This window comes from Macaca mulatta, chromosome 14 (genome assembly GCF_049350105.2).
Source record: "Macaca mulatta isolate MMU2019108-1 chromosome 14, T2T-MMU8v2.0, whole genome shotgun sequence".
In the NCBI taxonomy this organism is placed as follows: domain Eukaryota; kingdom Metazoa; phylum Chordata; class Mammalia; order Primates; family Cercopithecidae; genus Macaca; species Macaca mulatta.
In genome coordinates this window covers 71,476,982-71,495,924 of record NC_133419.1, presented here as the reverse complement: position 1 = coordinate 71,495,924, position 18,943 = coordinate 71,476,982, and the positions used below count along the sequence as shown (strand labels likewise).

The 18,943-nt window shown below is 40.7% G+C and overlaps 2 protein-coding genes across 2 annotated transcripts in view; one reads left to right on the top strand and one right to left on the bottom strand.

Annotated features, from left to right (window-relative positions):
- TRIM21 (tripartite motif containing 21) overlaps positions 1 to 18,943 on the bottom strand; it is a 117,302-nt gene that overhangs the window by 49,453 nt on the left and 48,906 nt on the right. The gene's annotated exons all lie outside the window — the stretch shown is intronic.
- On the top strand, positions 5,099 to 6,165 carry LOC717782 (olfactory receptor 52K2-like). The gene has a single exon (XM_001112649.5). The coding sequence runs from the start codon at positions 5,144 to 5,146 to the stop codon at positions 6,095 to 6,097; it is 954 nt and encodes a 317-aa protein (XP_001112649.4). The 5' UTR covers positions 5,099 to 5,143; the 3' UTR covers positions 6,098 to 6,165.

Below are 18,943 nucleotides of genomic sequence, written 5' to 3'. Positions count from 1 at the left end.
GAAATCAGACTGAAAATAATAATCACTACAGGGAAAATCCAAAGGCAGAGCAGAGACCTGATGGGAGAAGAGTGTTTAATATTTGAGGGGAATAGGCTAGGTCAGGAAGCTGAGCCATGGAGTGCACAGAGCAGAATCCAGCTCTTGCAGACATCTTATGCTCAGACAACCTATCTTCATCTCAGGCATTAGCTTATCTCCCAATTCTCTTCTCTAATTCTCATCCCTGTATATGTCTAACAGGAGAGCTCTCAATCCTCCTCAAAATACTGCTTCTGCAAACTCCAGATCCTCCATGTCATCATTATCAGAGGAAATACTTTCCTGCCTCTCAGGCATGCACTCCTTTTTATGTTGTGCATTAGGGACCTCCTCCAGAAAACCTTAGCATTCAGCTAAGGCCCAGACCATGTTAGTCACTTCCCTCCTACTGCACATTCTGGCCCAACTTAAGTCATAGCTGCTATAATAGTCCAGGATAAAAATGAAGAGGCTGAAATAAGGAGGTGGGAAGGACAGGTCAGGTACCTTTACTTAAAGTTTTCAGCAACAACCAGTTATATCTTTGCAGCATAGTCTTACAGTAGTCTTATAGACCATGGGTCCCCAACCCCTGTGCCACAGACTGGTACTAGTCCATGGCCTGTTAGGAACTGGGATGCACAGCAGGAGGTGAGCGGTAGGTGAAGAGAGCATTATTGCCTGAGCTCTGCCTTCTGTCAGATCAGCGGGGGCATTAGATTCTCATAGGAGAAAAACCTGCTGTGAACTACACATGCAAGGGATGTAGGTTGTGCACTCTTTATGAGAATCTGATGCATGGAGTAGGAGTGAGGAGATGTGAAATTTAGTACTAGATATGCTGCTTATTTCCTCCATGACCATTTGGGGACTCAGTTTCCCAAAATCATCATTCTAAGGTCCTCTCAGGATACAGGTGTGGCCTGCCACATAGATAACAGCCCTGACTGAATACTGTGTAGGTATAGAGCCCCCATGCACTTTCGGGGGAGACAAAGTCTTCCTTTTGTTGTTTGCTGACATCTTGGCTATGAAGGCAGGAAACAAACATAAGACAACGTGTAAGGACTGGGCAAAGCACTCATGCCAAGCAGGTTCAAGGGTGTTGGGCAGAAGACCAGATAAGCAAAGTCAGATGGTGAATGGAATTAGAGGTACATTTGAATGGACACTGGAAAGAGGGAAGGTTGATGGATTCTCAGGCATTTTAAAACAGAATAGGCAAGCTATGGGATTGAGGACAAATAAACGGGAGGGCCAGGTGTGGGCAGCAGGAGCACAGTGGGAATAAGGGAGATGAGGCCACTCAGGCAGCAGAGAGCCCTGTTTGGAATTGCAGCATATTTGCTTAGGGTAAGGGTGACAGCACGTATAAGAGGACATTCTTTTATTTATTCAAGAAATAGTTAGCAAGTGCCTATATGGGATATAGTTGTGGTAAAGACACAAGAGTCCTTTCATCATGGGGCTTCCATGTGTCCGTCCCAAAGCTAAGTCCTGGAGAAAATGCACAGATATACGTTAGACTTTGAGGCAGAGTTTCTAATAAGCCTTTATTCTGACCTAGGTAACAAAAAGTGATGGGAAATTTCATAGAATTTCCATCTGTGGAGGTAAGTCTCAGTTTGGATCATAGGGTGGTATATTATGCAGTGGGAAGGAAGGAGTAAGTTTCTCCAGGAAGGGAATCATTCATGCATTCATTTAAAATAGCACTTTTCTTTTCTTAGTACTGTTCTTTATGGACACAAAAGCGGGAATAACAGACACTGGGGCCTATCTGGAGGTAGAGGGTGGGAGGAGGGAGAAGAGCAGAAAAAATAACTATTGGGTATTAGGTTTAGTACCTGAGTGATGGAATAATCTGTATAACAAACCCCCACGACACACATTTACCTATATAACAAACCTACACATGTACCCTTGAACCTAAAATAAAAGTTTAAAAAGGTTAAAAACAAAAAGGCACTTATTGAGTATCAACCATGTTCAGTAAAGTCTGAATATAGAAATGAATAAAGTCACAGCCTTTGTACTCAAAGAATTCATGGCCTGATGAATTGATAGATACACGCAAAGGTAACATAGATGGTACCCTCATTGTGGAATTTGATTCAACGCATTAGTGAATCTTCATTGAAATGACTGAGAACATCTTCCTGGAAGAATCTGAAAAGACTTCACCAAGAAGGTGGCAGGATCTTGATTAGGTATGAAAGGGGGCAGAGGAAAGAATTCCAGATAAATAGTATGAGCCACAAACATTACCCTTGCAGGAAATGGCGGATAACCCAGTGTGGTTTAACCTAGGATGAATATTTCGGGGACTAAAAGGAGTAAGGCCAACACTTTAGGCAGGAATAGCTTTTCAGAAGTGTTTAGTGATTTTTATTTTTCTTGTAGCAATGAGATTCTATAAGTGGTTTTCAGCAGGGAAGTGTTAGGTTGGCACAAAAGCAATTGTGTTTTCTGCATAAAAAGTAATGGCAAAAACCGCAATTACTTTTGCACCAAACTAATAAAATATGTGGTCTGTCACACGGTAGTGGATGAGGTGAGCAGGGGTAGAAAACTAAGGAGGTTTTTATACTGACAGGAAAGAGATGATGATATGTCAATTATGGAAGGCACAGGGCATGGAGAGAAGAACAGTAAGAGACAATTCAGGGGCAGCATCAAGGGCCACTATCATTGACTGAGAAAGAACTCTGTGAGCTCCAGCATTTGTGGAAGGCCATATGCCTGGAGAATAATGAAGGGAGAAGTGGAAGAGATGAGGCTGAAAAGTGAGTAGTGACCAGACCATGCAGGATCTTGTAAGCCAGAGTTAGAATGTGCATTCCATCCTAAGTACAATGGTAGCCCATGAAGGCTTTAGTGAAGGCCTCACATGATAGAACTTGCTTTCTTAAATGGCCTTTTTGGTTGCAGTACAGAGAATGAATTATTTTAGAGGGTACAAGATTCCATACCGCTGAGAAGAGTTAGGAGACTTTTGTAGTCCAGATGAAAGATGATGGTGACTTAAATAACAGTGCTTGGCAAGGCACACAAAAAAGAGTAGGGACTGGAATATATTATAGGTTGATCACACTTGCCTTTTGAAATTGGATATAAAGGATGAGGAAGGGGACTGAATCAAGGATTACCCCCTGGGTTTCTGACCTAGCTATGGGATGGATGGTAATAATACATACTGAGATGGGCAAGTCATGGAGAGGAAAGAGTTTGTGGAGAGAGATTTCTGTTTTGGCCCTATTTCATTTGAGATGCCTGTGAGACCTCGAAGTGGAGCTATCCAGTGGGAAGTAGGATATGCTAGTTGGTAACTCAGAGTAGAAGTTATACATTTGAGCATTTCCTGCATATTGGTTTCTCTTGGCATTTTTACCACCTAAGAGAGCACCTAGAGAAGTATGAGAATAAAAGGGGAATAAAAAGAGAAGAAAAAAGAAGGGAGGGGGAATAAATAAGCAATGATAAGATCATATAAGGGGAGTAGAGGAGATGGGAGCTAGATTGGAAGGGATTTAAAATTAAGAGATGAGGAAGTAGAGAATGAATTACTCAACTTTTTCAACAAATGTTGCCGTGAGGGTAAACAGTTGAGGGGTGTTAGATGAAGGGAGATATAAGGCCAAGGAATGCAGGATTGTGCTGATGTCAAGAAAAACATTTTTTTAAAAGGGGCAGATCTGAGTGGGAGGGGGAATATTGTAATGACAAATAACAGTTTTACAATGCTTTACAGTTTACAGGGACTCTTCTCATGATTTTATGTTTCCTCACAATGAAGCAGTAAAGTTGTCATGGAAGATATGGTTATGCCTTCATCTATAGGTGAGGAACCTAAATCTTAAAAAATTTCAGTGATTAATACTAGTTTCTATTGGTAGGCTGATAGCTCAATCATTACTTAAACCCAAGTGTTTAGATTCTAATTTTTTCCTATATCATGGTAATGAGTTTGAGTTATATTTCTGTTAAGTTGAATATACTGGATTTACACTTCTTAGGAAGCAATGAGGTAGAAGCAGAAGAGTGTAGTGATTTAAGACATTGGATTGGGAGGCAGCAAACCAGAGTTCTCAAAGCTCAAGTTTCATCTTTGACATTTTCCAACTGTTCTGATTGTTAGTGACTTAATCTTTTGTTTTCTCAATTCATAAGTGTCCACATTTACTGAGCACTCTGTTTCAGATTTGTGCTAAGTGTTTTAAAAGATCTCAAAATCCTCAAAGGAAAGTTTTTAGGCAGGAACTGAAAAAAAATGTGGCACAGATAAAAAATATTGGAAGGAAATGTTTAAACATTTTCAAGGGAAATGACAACAAAAGGTGGAAAAAGAATATAAGGACCCCAGATGGAAAAATAGTGTGAGGGGAATAGGTCAGTCTTGCAAAAAGGTGAGTGTGGGGCATCTCTTCTTCTGAATGTCGTGAAGGCCAGGAAGGAAGAAGCATGTAGAGATGAAGGTTAAACTGCAGTCAGGCGAAAGAGAACAACAAAAGGGCTTCTCGTGTTCTCAAGTTACCTGGAGGTAGGGCTTTAGTTGGAGGGATTTCTGAGTATCAAATAAGGACCTATGAAATCCCCCCCAGAAAAAAAATCTAAAGAACTTGTAGGGAAGTAAATTATTAGAAAGTGCTAACTACATTTATTTTTCATATGACCAAGATTGACATTTCATAATTGGGAGTGTAGTTTGAGTTGGAAGGCAATAGGAAGACAGTGATGGTAAATGTTTATGGGTATGATTTGAATTGAGCAGCAATCTATATTCTTTACAAAGTTGCTTTTGGCCACATGCAGACCACAAAAGGCTCTTCCTCCACTTGATTTCTCAATAAGCCTGCTTTGTAATACTAGCTTTATTGGAATTAAATGTCCTGAGCACCCAGTGATTTTATAAGCACCTTAAGGGCAAGGATCATGCATAATATTTCATGATACATAGGATTATTTTCTAATTTCTTTTAATGTCTAAAAACGGGGATAAGAGCTAATCTTCTCACAGGAATGATCAGAGCTTGAATGTGAGCATTGTAATTCTGCTGATACTGAATATTCTCTGGAAGGGCCCTGTGGAAGCAGATAAGGAGGAAGAGAATTCCCGGGAGCCATGTCAGCCTCCAATATCACCTCAACACATCCAGCTGCCTTCTTGTTGATGGGGATTCCAGGCCTGGAGCACCTGCACATCTGGATCTCCATCCCCTTCTGCTCAGCATATACACCGGCCCTGCTTGGAAACTGCACCCTTCTTCTCATCATTCAGGCTGATGCAGCCCTCCATGAGCCCATGTACCTCTTTCTGGCCATGTTGGCAGCCATCGACCTGGTCCTTTCCTCCTCAACACTCCCCAAAATGCTTGCCATATTCTGGTTCAGGGATTGGGAGATCAACTTCTTTGCCTGTCTGGCCCAGATGTTCTTTCTACACTCCTTCTCCATCATGGAGTCAGCAGTGCTGCTGGCCATGGCCTTTGACTACTATGTGGCTATCTGCAAGCCACTGCACTATACCACCATCCTGACTGGGTCCCTCATCACCAATATTGGCATGGCTGCTGTGGCCTGGGCTGTGACACTAATGACTCCACTCCCCTTCCTGCTGAGACACTTCTACTACTTCCAAGGCCCAGTGATTGCCCACTGTTACTGTGAACACATGGCTGTGGTGAGGCTGGTGTGTGGGGACACCAGCTTCAACAATATCTATGGCATTGCTGTGGCCATGTTTATTGGAGTGTTAGAGCTATTCTTTATCATCCTATCTTATATATTTATCCTTCAGGCAGTTCTACAACTCTCCTCTCAGGAGGTCTGCTATAAAGCATTTGGGACATGTGTCTCTCACATAGGTGCCATCCTAGCCTTCTACACACCTGTGGTCATCGCTTCAGTCATGCACTGTGTGGCCTGCCGTGCTGCCTCACACGTCCACATTCTCCTCGCCAATTTCTATCTGCTCTTCCCACCCGTGGTCAATCCCATCATCTATAGTGTTAAGACCAAGCAGATCTGTGACAGTCTTGGGAGTATTCCTGAGAAAGGATGTGTGAATAGAGAGTGAGGGATAAGTGGAAAAAGAATGGGGCACAGTGAATACTGTAGTGGGCCAGGGCTGTGATGAGAGTAGAAGGCTGCTAGACTCCATGTTTAGTTCTTTTCTTGTATTATGAAAAGAATAAATGATGTCCTGAAGCTCAGTGCCAACAGTCTGTTTAGAATTTGTGGATCTTTGCCCTCTGGTAGCCTCTGGATTGAACCTGGTGACTGTGCTGTCTCCTCACAGAACCCTGACTCCTGTCAGTAAACTTGACAGTCTTGACCCTCTGGCCTCATGGTGACTTTGCTGAAGGACACAAAGATGCTTCCAAGTTCATTTGCTTAAGAGAAGGCTGTGAAAAATCTGAATTTCTATCTCTGACTCATTGGAAATTTGGTGAATTATCCACTCAGATTCCTGAGTTAGGACCCTTACTCCATCCAGTGCAGGAATTCTGCTTTAACAGTTGATCCCTAGACTCTACCTAAACACTGTCAGTCCTGGTACACGTGCATCCTTTAGGCCTATTTATTCCAAGTTAGACAGCTCTGCTTGTTAGAAGGTTATTTCTTCAACTAAACCAGTCTGTATTCTTTGACTTCTCTTTACCTCCTTATCCTCATGGCCAATCCATCTCATTAAATACTTTGAAGAAAAACCATATCCTCTGACATTTTGTCTATCACACAAGTCTTTCTTTGTGCATAGATGTATCTTATGTTTTCAACAAGAATGAATTGTTTACTTATGTAATAATCTAGCCAAGTCTATGCTATCAGCTAGGGACACAGACTGTTAAAGGGATGCTGGACTTACGTTTATGTCTTCAGACAGAGGATGGAATAATTCCAATGGTTTGTGCTCTCTAAACTCACCATGCCAAGGCCCAGCATAGAAGAAATATGAGAAGTCAAAGAAGATGAGATGTGGGCATATTGACTTAGGTTTTGTTCTATTTCATGCAAACTTAGGTACTCAAGAATTCCCTTAATATTAATCCTGAGAACTGCACCTCTGATGCTCTCTCACACCCTATCTTACGAGTTGAATTTTGTTCCCGTTTCCAATTTATATGTTAAAATCGTAACACCCAGCACTTCAGAATGTGACTGTATTTGGGGATAAGGTCTGTAAAGTAATACTTCAGTTAAAATGAGGTGATTAGGATCGACCTTAATCTAATATGACTGGTGTCTACATAAAAGAAAATTTGTACACAGACACGGAGTGAAGACCATGTAAAGATACAGAAAGATGGCCATGTACAAGCCAAGAAGAGAGGTCTCAGTAGCAACCAATTCTGCTTGGATCTTGGACTTCTATCTTCCAGAACTGTGAAGAAATAAATTTCTGTTTATTAGGCCACCCAGTTTGTATTTACCTCTTATAGAAGCCCTAGAAAACTGCTTTTGGCACCAGGAAGTAGGGTGCTACTGTAACTAATACCTAAAAATGTGGAAGTTGCTTGGAAACTGAGTAATGGGTTGAAGCTGAAAAAGTTTTGAGGTGCATGTTAAAAAAGGCTAAGATTTCTTTGAAGAGATTGTAGGTAGAAATATGAATATTAAAGATGCTTTTACTGAGGTCTTAGGAAGGAGGAACTGGAAGAAAGATGATCTGTGTTATCAAATGAAAAAGAACTTGGACACATTGTGTTCTAGTGCTTTGTGGAAAGTAGAACTTGTAAGTAATGAACTTGGATATTTAGCTGAGCAGATTTCTAAGCAAAGTGCTGAAATTGTGACCCAGTTTGTTCTTGTTGCTTATAAGATGAGAGAGAAGAGAGATAAGTTGGAGAAGAATTTAAGCAAAAAGGAATTGGGAATTAAAGATTTGAAAAATTCTCAGCATATCCATATTACAATAAGTAAGTGTAATTTGGAAAGAATATCAAGGGTGTGGCTGGACAACCATTTTCTAAAAAGATTAGGTACATTAAATGAAATAAACCAGCACAGAATGACAAATACTGGATGGTCCCACTCATATTAGGGAGGTTAAGAAGTTGATGTTACAGAAGTAGAGACTAGAAGAGTGGTTACCAGAGGCTGGGAAGAGTAGGAGGGAAGAGGGTATAGGGAGGAGTTGGTTAATGGGTAGAAAATTGCACTTAGGTAGAAGGAATAAGTTCTAGTATTCTATAGCACACTGGAATGGCTATAGTTAATAATTTAGTATAGATTTCAAAACAGCCAGAGGAGTGGATTTTGAATGTTCAACACAATGAAATGATAAATATTTGAGGTGATAGATGATATCCAATTGATTACCCTGATTTGATCATTACCAGTTGTATACATGTATGGAAATATTGCATGTACCCTCTAAATATGTACAATTAATATGTGCCAATTTTTAAAAAAATGATTAGGCATGTGTTTATGGATACAGTCAGCCATCTCAGCAGAAGCCAGGAATAGAGATGGGGCTATGCAGGAAAGACTCATGGGAATCCCTTTTATCTGATAATTTGGACACCATGAATTGCATCAGAGACCAACATGTTTTTTGAGAATTTTATTAGCAGCAGAAATGAACAGAGTTAGGATGACATGAAAGAAGGTAGCTGGACTTCTGGGATTCTAGAGGATGGGTCAATAGAGCTATTTAGCTGCAAACATGCATTATCCTTCAAGAAAAGGGAAAACATACCCTGAGGTGGTTCAGAGGTTGGCAGGACTACCACTGCCACCACAAGCACAAAAGACACAGACCCAGGAGGTTAGGCTGCCTCTTCCTTGGTCCCAGAGGGCAGACCCAGCCCATTGGTTTCAGAAGGCCAGGGTACCTCTAACCCAGGACTGAGGGGTTGGGGCTGCTGTCCATTGAGTCAAAAAGGATTATTCTGAGCCTTAAATCAAGTGTAATTTGCCCTGCTAGGTTTTAGACTTATTTGTGACTCATGACACTTTTATTCGGATTTCTCCCTTTTGGAATGGAAATGCCTACCCTTAGCCTGTTCTACCATTATATTCTGGTCACGGGTAGCTTGTCTTGTTTCACAGGTTTATAGCTGGAGGGAAATTTTGCCTCAGGATGGATTCATACCTGAGTGTCACATATAAGTGATTTAGATATTACATTTAGATGAGATTTTGGATTTACAGTTCACCCCTGGAATGGGGTTAACACTTTGGGGATGCTTGTATTTTGCCTGTGGGAAGGACTAGACTTTAGAGAGCCAGAAGGTAGGGTGTTATGAGCTGAATTGTGTCCCCCTTTTGTAAACTCATATGTTGAAACCCTAAACCCTAATATCTCAGAGTAATATGACTGTGTTTGGAGATAAGGTCTTCAAAGAGGTTAATTAAGTTAAAATGAAGTTATTAGGATGGGACTCAATCTAATACAACAGGTATCCATATAAGAAAAGTCACAAGGAGAGGATGATAATGTCCAAGCCAAGGAGAGAGGCCTCAAAAGGAATCAACCATGCCACACCTTAACTTGAACATCTAGCTTCCAGAATCCAGAAAGTAGGTTTCTGTATTGAAACCATCCAGTCTGTGGTATTTTGTTATTATAGTCTAGAAAACAAGTATATTTTCTTTTATTATTATTATTATTATTCTTTAAGTTGTAGGGTACATGTGCACAACGTGCAGGTTTGTTACATATGTATACTTGTGCCATGTTGGTGTGCTGCATCCATCAACTCATCAGCACCCCCTCCCCATGATAGGCCCCGGTGTGTGATGTTCCCCTTCCGCAGTCAAAGTGATCTCATTGTTCAGTTCCCACCTGTGAGTGAGAATATGCGGTGTTTGGTTTTCTGTTCTTGTGATAGTTTGCTGAGAATGATGGTTTCCACCTGCATCCATGTCCCCACAAAGGACACAAACTCATCCTTTTTTATGGCTGCATAGTATTCCATGGTGTATATGTGCCACATTTTCTTAATCCAGTCTGTCACTGATGGACATTTGGGTGGATTCCAAGTCTTTGCTATTGTGAATAGTGCCGCAATAAAAATATGTGTGCATGTGTCTTTATAGCAGCATGACTTATAATCCTTTGGGTATATACCTAGTAATGGGATGGCTGGGTCATATGGTATTTCTAGTTCGAGATCCTTGAGGAATCGCCATACTGTTTTCCATAATGGTTGAACTAGTTGATAGTCCCACCAACAGTGTAAAAGTGTTCCTATTTCTCCACATCCTCCCAGCACCTGTTGTTTCCTGACTTTTTAATGATTGCCATTCTAACTGGTGTGAGATGGTATCTCATTGTGGTTTTGATTTGCATTTCTCTGTTGGCCAGTGATGATGAGCATTTTTTCATGTGTCTGTTGGCTGTATGAATGTCTTCTTTTGAGAGATGTCTGTTCATATCCTTTGCCCACTTTTGGATGGGGTTGTTTGTTTTTTTCTTGTAAATTTGTTTGAGTCCTTTGTAGGTTCTGGATATTAGCCCTTTGTCAGGTGAGTAGATTGCAAAAATTTTCTCCCATTCTGTAGGTTGCCTGTTCACTCTGACGGTAGTTTCTTTTGCTGTGCAGAAGCTCTTTAGTTTAATTAGATCCCATTTGTCAATTTTGGCTTTTGCTGCCATTGATTTTGGTGTTTTAGACATGAAGTCCTTGCCCATGCCTATGTCCTGAATGGTATTCCCTAGGTTTTCTTCTAGGGTTTTTATGGTATTAGGTCTAACATTTAAGTCTCTAATCCATCTTGAATTAATTTTTGCATAAGGAGTAAGGAAAGGATCCAGTTTCAGCTTTCTACTTATGGCTAGCCAATTTTCCCAGCACCATTTATTAAATAGGGAATCCTTTCCCCATTTCTTGTTTCTCTCAGGTTTGTCAAAGATCAGATGGTTGTAGATGTATGGTGTTATTTATGAGGCCTGTGTTCTGTTCCATTAGTCTATATCTCTGTTTTGTTACCAGTACCATTCTGTTTTGGTTACTGTAGCCTTGTAGTATAGTTTAAAGTCAGGTAGCATGATGCCTCCAGCTTTGTTCTTTTGACTTAGGATTGTCTTGGCAATGCGGGCTCTTTTTTGGTTCCATATGAACTTTAAAGCAGTTTTTTCCAATTCTGTGAAGAAAGTCATTGGTAGCTTGATGGGGGATGGCACTGAATCTATAAATTACCTTGGGCAGTATGGCCATTTTCACAATATTGATTCTTCCTATCCATGAGCATGGTATGTTCTTCCATTTGTTTGTGTCCTCTTTTATTTCACTGAGCAGTGGTTTGTAGTTCTCCTTGAAGAGGTCCTTCACATCCCTTGTAAGTTGAATTCCTAGGTATTTTATTCTCTTTGAAGCATTTGTGAATGGGAGTTCATTCCTGATTTGGCTCTCTGTTTGTCTGTTACTGGTGTATAAGAATGCTTGTGATTTTTGCACATTGATTTTGTATCCTGAGACTTTGCTGAAGTTGCTTATCAGCTTAAGGAGATTTTGGGCTGAGACAGTGGGGTTTTCTAAATATACAATCATGTCATCTGCAAACAGGGACAATTTGACTTCTTCTTTTCCTAACTGAATACCCTTGATTTCTTTCTCTTGCCTGATTGCCCTAGCCAGAACTTCCAACACTAGGTTGAATAGGAGTGGTGAGAGAGGGCATCCCTGTCTTGTGCCAGTTTTCAAAGGGAATTCTTCCAGTTTTTGCCCATTCAGTATGATATTGGTTGTGGGTTTGTCATAAATAGCTCTTATTATTTTGAGATACGTTCCATCAATACCGAATTTATTGAGTGTTTTTAGCATGAAGGGCTGTTGAATTTTGTCAAAGGCCTTTTCTGCATCTATTGAGATAATCATGTGGTTTTTGTCTTTGGTTCTGTTTATATGCTGGATTACGTTTATTGATTTGCGTATGTTGAACCAGCCTTGCATCCCAAGGATGAAGCCCACTTGATCATGGTGGATAAGCTTTTTGATGTGCTGCTGGATTCAGTTTGCCAGTATTTTATTGAGGATTTCTGCATCGATGTTAATCAGGGATATTGGTCTAAAATTCTCTTTTTTGTTGTGTTTCTGCCAGGCTTTGGTATCAGGATGATGTTGGCCTCATAAAATGAGTTAGGGAGGATTTCCTCTTTTTCTATTGATTGGAATAGTTTCAGAAGGAATGGTAGTAGCTCCTTCTTGTACCTCTGGTAGAATTCAGCTGTGAATTTGTCTGGTCCTGGACTTTTTTTGGTTGGTAGGCTATTAATTATTGCCTCAATTTCAGAGCCTGCTATTGGTCTATTCAGGGATTCAACTTTGTCCTGGTTTAGTCTTGGGAGAGTGTAAGTGTCCAGGAAATTATCCATTTCTTCTAGATTTTCCAGTTTATTTGCGTAGAGGTGTTTATAGTATTCTCTGATGGTAGTTTGTATTTCTGTGGGGTCGGTGGTGATATCCCCTTTATCATTTTTTATTGCATCTATTTCATTCTTCTCTCTTTTCTTCTTTATTAGTCTTGCTAGGAGTCTATCAATTTTGTTTATCTTTTCAAAAAACCAGCTCCTGGATTCATTAATTTTTTGGAGGGTTTTTTTGTGTCTCTATCTCCTTCAGTTCTGCTCTGATCTTAGTTATTTCTTGCCTTCTACTAGCTTTTGAATGTGTTTGCTCTTGCTTCTCTAATTCTTTTTTTTTAATCACTATTTTTTTAATTATTATTATACTTTAAGTTCTAGGGTACATGTGCATAACGTGCAGGTTTGTTACATGTGTATACTTGTGCCATGTTGCTGTGCTGCACCCATCAACTCATCAGCACCCATCAACTCGTCATTTACATCAGGTATAACTCCCAATGCAATCCCTCCCCCCTCCACCCTCCCCCCTCCCCATGATAGGCCCTGGTGTGTGATGTTCCCCTTCTGCAGTCCAAGTGATCTCATTGTTCAGTTCCCACCTATGAGTGAGAACATGCGGTGTTTGGTTTTCTGTTCTTGTGATAGTTTGCTAAGAATGATGGTTTCCAGCTGCATCCATGTCCCTACAAAGGACACAGACTCATCCTTTTTTATGGCTGCATAGTATTCCATGGTGTATATGTGCCACATTTTCTTAATCCAGTCTGTCACTGATGGACATTTGGGTTGATTCCAAGTCTTTGCTATTGTGAATAGTGCCGCAATAAACATACGTGTGCATGTGTCTTTATAGCAGCATGATTTATAATCCTTTGGGTATATACCCAGTAATGGGATGGCTGGGTCATATGGTACATCTAGTTCTAGATCCTTGAGGAATCGCCATACTTTTTTCCATAATGGTTGAACTAGTTTTCAATCCCACCAACAGTGCCACATCCTCTCCAGCACCTGTTGTTTCTTGACTTTTTAATGATTGCCATTCTAACTGGTGTGAGATGGTATCTCATTGTGGTTTTGATTTGCATTTCTCTGATGGCCAGTGATGATGAGCATTTTTTCATGTGTCTGTTGGCTGTATGAATGTCTTCTTTTGAGAAATGTCTGTTCATATCCTTTGCCCACTTTTTGATGGGGTTGTTTTTTTCTTGTAAATTTGTTTGAGTTCTTTGTAGGTTCTGGATATTAGCCCTTTGTCAGATGAGTAGATTGCAAAAATTTTCTCCCATTCTGTAGGTTGCCTGTTCACTCTGACGGTAGTTTCTTTTGCTGTGCAGAAGTTCTTTAGTTTAATTAGATCCCATTTGTCAATTTTGGCTTTTGATGCCATTGCTTTTGGTGTTTTAGACATGAAGTCTTTGCCCATGCCTATGTCCTGAATGGTACTACCTAGGTTTTCTTCTAGGGTTTTTATGGTATTAGGTCTAACATTTAAGTCTCTAATCCATCTTGAATTAATTTTCATATAAGGAGTAAGGAAAGGATCCAGTTTCAGCTTTCTACTTATGGCTAGCCAATTTTCCCAGCACCATTTATTAAATAGGGAATCCTTTCCCCATTTCTTGTTTCTCTCAGGTTTGTCAAAGATCAGATGGCTGTAGATGTGTGGTATTATTTCTGAGGACTCTGTTCTGTTCCATTGGTCTATATCTCTGTTTTGGTACCAGTACCATGCTGTTTTGGTTACTGTAGCCTTTTAGTATAGTTTGAAGCCAGGTAGCGTGATGCCTCCAGCTTTGTTCTTTTGACTTAGGATTGTCTTGGAGATGCGGGCTCTTTTTTGGTTCCATATGAACTTTAAAGCAGTTTTTTCCAATTCTGTGAAGAAACTTGTTGGTAGCTTGATGGGGATTGCTCAGTGAAATAAAAGAGGACACAAACAAATGGAAGAACATACCATGCTCATGGATAGGAAGAATCAATATCGTGAAAATGGCCATACTGCCCAAGGTTATTTATAGATTCAATGCTTCTCTAATTCTTTTAATTGTGATGTTAGAGTATCAACTTTATATCTTTCCTGCTTTCTCTTATGGGCATTTAGTGCTATAAATTTCCCTCTACACACTGCTTTAAATGTGTCCCAGAGATTCTGGTATGTTGTATCTTTGTTCTCATTGGTTTCAAAGAACATCTTTATTTCTGTCTTCATTTCGTTATGTACCCAGTAGTCCTTCAGGAGCAGGTTGTTCAGTTTCCATGTAGTTGAGCGGTTTTGATTGAGTTTCTTAGTCCTGAGTTCTAGTTTGATTGCACTGTGGTCTGAGAGACAGTTTGTTATAATTTCTGTTCTTGTACATTTGCTGAGGAGTGCTTTACTTCCAACTATGTGGTCAATTTTGGAATAAGTGCGATGTGGTCCTGAGAAGAACGTATGTTCTGTTGATTTGGAGTGGAGAGTTCTGTAGATGTCTATTAGGTCTGCTTGGTACAGAGTTGGGTTCAATTCCTGGATATCCTTGTTAACTTTCTGTCTCGTTGATCTGTCTAATGTTGACAGTGGGGTGTTGAAGTCTCCCATTATTATTGTATGGGAGTCTAAGTCTCTTTGTAAGTCTCTAAGGACTTGCTTTATGAATCTGGGTGCTCCTGTATTGGGTGCATATATATTTAGGATAGTTAGCTCTTCCTGTTGAATTGATCCCTTTACCATTATGTAATGGCCTTCTTTGTCTCTTTTGATCTTTGAGGGTTTAAAGTCTGTTTTATCAGAGACTAGGCTTGCAACCCCTGCTTTTTTTTTTGTTCTGCATTTGCTTGGTAGATCTTCCTCCATCCCTTTATTTTGAGCCTATGTGTGTCTCTGCATGTGAGATGGGTCTCCTGAATACAACAAACTGATGGGTCTTGACTGTTTATCCGATTTGCCAGTCTGTATCTTTTAATTAGACCATTTAGACCATTTACATTTAAGGTTAATATTGTTATGTATGAACTTGATCCTGTCATTGTGATATTAGCTGGTTATTTTGCTTGTTAGTTGATGTAGTTTCTTCCTAGCATTGATAGTCTTTACATTTTGGCATGTTTTTGCAATGGCTGGTACCGGCTGTTCGTTTCCATGTTTAGTGCTTCCTTCAGGGTCTCTTGTAGGGCAGGCCTGGTGGTGACAAAATCTCTAAGCATTTGCTTATCTGTAAAGGATTTTATTTCTCCTTCACTTATGAAACTTAGTTTGGCTGGATATGAAATTCTGGGTTGAAAATTCTTTAAGAATGTTGAATATTGGCCCCCATTCTCTTCTGGCTTGTAGAGTTTCTGCCGAGGAGGAACAGCTCCAGTCTCTAGCTCCCAGCACGAGCGACACAGAAGATGGGTGATTTCTGCATTTTCAACTGTGGTACTGGGTTCATTTCACTGGGGAGTGCCAGACAATCAGCACTGGTCAGCTGGTGCAGCCCGACCAGTGAGAGCTGAAGCAGGGTGAGGCATTTCCTCAACTGGGAAGTGCAAGGGGGAAGGGAATCCCTCTTCCTAGCCAGGGGAACTGAGACACACAACACCTGGAAAATTGGGTAACTCCCACCCTAATACTGCGCTTTACCAACAGTCTTAGCAAACAGCACACCAGGAGATTATATCTCATACCTGGCTGGGAGGGTCCCATGCCCATGGAGCCTCCCTCATTGCTAGCACAGCAGTTGGTGATCTAACTGCAAGGCAGCAGCGAGGCTGGGGGAGGGTCGCCTGCGATTGCTAAGGCTTAAGTAGGTAAACAAAGCTGCCAGGAAGCTCAAACTGGGTAGAGCCCACAGCAGCTCAAGGAGGCCTGCCTGTTTCTGTAGACTCCACCTCTGGGGACAGGGCATAGCTAAACAAAAAGCAGCAGAAACCTCTTCAGATGCAAATGACCCTGTCTGACAGCTTCCAAGAGAGCAGTGGATCTCCCAACATAGAGGTTGAGATCTGAGAATGGACAGACTGCCTGCTCAAGTGGGTCCCTGACCCCTGAGTAGCCTAACTGGGAGACATCCCCCACTAGGTGCAGACCGACATCCCACAACTCACATGGCAGGGTACACCCCTGAGACGAAGCTGCCAGAGCAAGAATCAGACAGGAACACTCGTTGTTCAGCAATATTCTATCTTCTGCAGTCTCCACTGCTGATACCCAGGCAAACAGGGTCTGGAGTGGACCTCAAGTAATCTCCAACAGACCTGTAGCTGAAGGTCCTGACTGTTAGAAGGAAAACTAACAAACAGAAAGGACACCCACACCAAAACCCCATCAGTACATCACCATCATCAAAGACCAAAGGCAGATGAAATCACAAAGATGGGGAAAAAGCAGGAGAGAAAAGCTGGAAATTCAAAAATTAAGAGCGCATCTCCCCCTCCAAAGGAACGCAGCTCATCATCAGCAATGGATCAAAGTTGGACAGAGAATGACTTTGATGAGTTGAGAGAAGACGGCTTCAGTCCATCAAACTTCTCAGAGCTAAAGGAGGAATTACATACCCAGTGCAAAGAAACTAAAAATCTTGAAAAAAGAATGGAAGAATGGATAACTAGAATAATCAATGCAGAGAAGGCCATAAATGAACTGACAGAGATAAAAACCATGACACGAGAAATACATGACAAATGCACAAGCTTCAGTAACCGACTCGATCAACTGGAAGAAAGAGTATCAGCATTTGAGGATCAAATGAATGAAATGAAGTGAGAAGAGAAGTCTAAAGAAAAAAGAGGAAAAAGAAATGAACAAAGCCTTCAAGAAGTATGGGATTATGTGAAAAGACCAAATCTATGTCAGATTGGGGTGCCTGAAAGTGAGGGGGAAAATGGAACCAAGTTGGAAAACACTCTTCAGGATATCATCCAGGAGAACTTCCCCAACCTAGTAAGGCAGGCCAACATTCTAATTCAGGAAATACAGAGAACGCCACAAAGATACTCCTGGAGAAGAGCAACTCCAAGACACACAATTGTCAGATTCACCAAAGTTGAAATGAAGGAAAAAATGTTAAGGGCAGCCAGAGAGAAAGGTAGGGTTGCCCACAAAGGGAAGCCCATCAGACTAACAGCGGATCTCTCAACAAGTGTATTTTCATATATCATCTTCCACAAATGCATTCTTGTACTTCTTTTTTGTGACCCCTTTCATTGTTTCCTCAGAGACTACTATTTGGGAAGCATCTCTATCTCTCTCTATATTAGTTATCTTTGAAACAGAATCTCCAAGCATTTTTCAGGTGTGGTGTAGAAGGTTGGAAGCTGTGCAGGAGACAAGGGTATTGCAAGAACCTGCACTCTTGCTTCTCGTTATATTCCATCACTGCTCCCATAAATCCCTTGGACACAAAGACAAATGCCCCATGTAGTCAGCACCTCTTGATTATTTCGTCTGAGAATAGTTGGGGCAGATGGGCAGTTAAAAAATAAACACTAAGTTGTAACCACATATAAACAAATACAGAAAAGAGCATGAATTAAAAAAGCTATTTCCAACAAGACAAATCTTATTCTCCCATTGACTTATACAAGGAATAACATCATCCTTCAGGTCATATCTATCCCTAGTGGAGAAATAATTTTGTTCCCAGAACAAGTCCAGTAGTATAAGGATCCCATAGACAGGTAATATATCAATATAACATTAGCACAGCCAGGATTAGTTCACAAATAGTAAAAGGAAAATTACCTTCTGTATGAGCTCATTTGAGTTTAGCACACAATCAAAACATGAATAAGAAATATGAGTAGCCTACAGGCACATATAATTTTATACTCATACATAGAATGCAAGATTAGGATAAAGGAAACTTGATGCAGTCATCTGGGCCTAGATGCAGTACTTCTAATCACTCAATAACTAGGTCATCCCAACATTCCAAGCTAGGACACAGAGCTGCATGTCATCCTTAAAGTAGGATCAATGCTTGAGTATAGGATCCTGTTCTGCCTAGCAACCCTCACAACACCTTCCCACCTATGTGTTCTTCAAGTCAGAAGTCTTGGTGTTATCTTTGATTTCTTTTTCTCTCACAGCCTAGAGCTAATTTTTCAGGAATTCCCACTGGCACTTAAAAAATAGATATAAAATCTGATATATCTGATTTCTCTCCATATATATGATTAACACATTGATTTGGAAACACCATCTTCTCTCTGGATGCCTATAACAGCATCCGTAATCCTTTCTCTGCTTTCATTCTCATCATCTTGTGCTGTTCCCATTAAGTCAGAAGCAATATTTTAAAAACATATGTCAAATAATGTCAATTCACCGCTCAACTTTGGTTTTTATTCTGAGAGAAATTATGAATCTTTGCAAAGTAAAATCCTTACATGGTTGATATGGTTTGGCTCTGTGTCCCTACCCAAATCTCATCTTGAATTATAATCCCCACATGTCAGAGGAGGGGACCTGGTGAGAGGTGATTGGATCATGGGGGCAGATTTCCCCCTTGATGTTCTGTTTAAAAGTGTGTGGCACCACCCCCTTTCTCTTTTTCCTGCTCCACTCTGGTAAGACCTGCTTGCTTCCCCTTCATCTTCCGCCATGATTGTAAGTTTCCTGAGGCCTCCCAGCCATGCTTCTGT

Coding starts and splice junctions, on each gene's coding strand:
- LOC717782 (XM_001112649.5), top strand. CDS start 5,144: ATGTCAGCCTCCAATATCACCTCAACACATCCAGCTGCCTTCTTGTTG.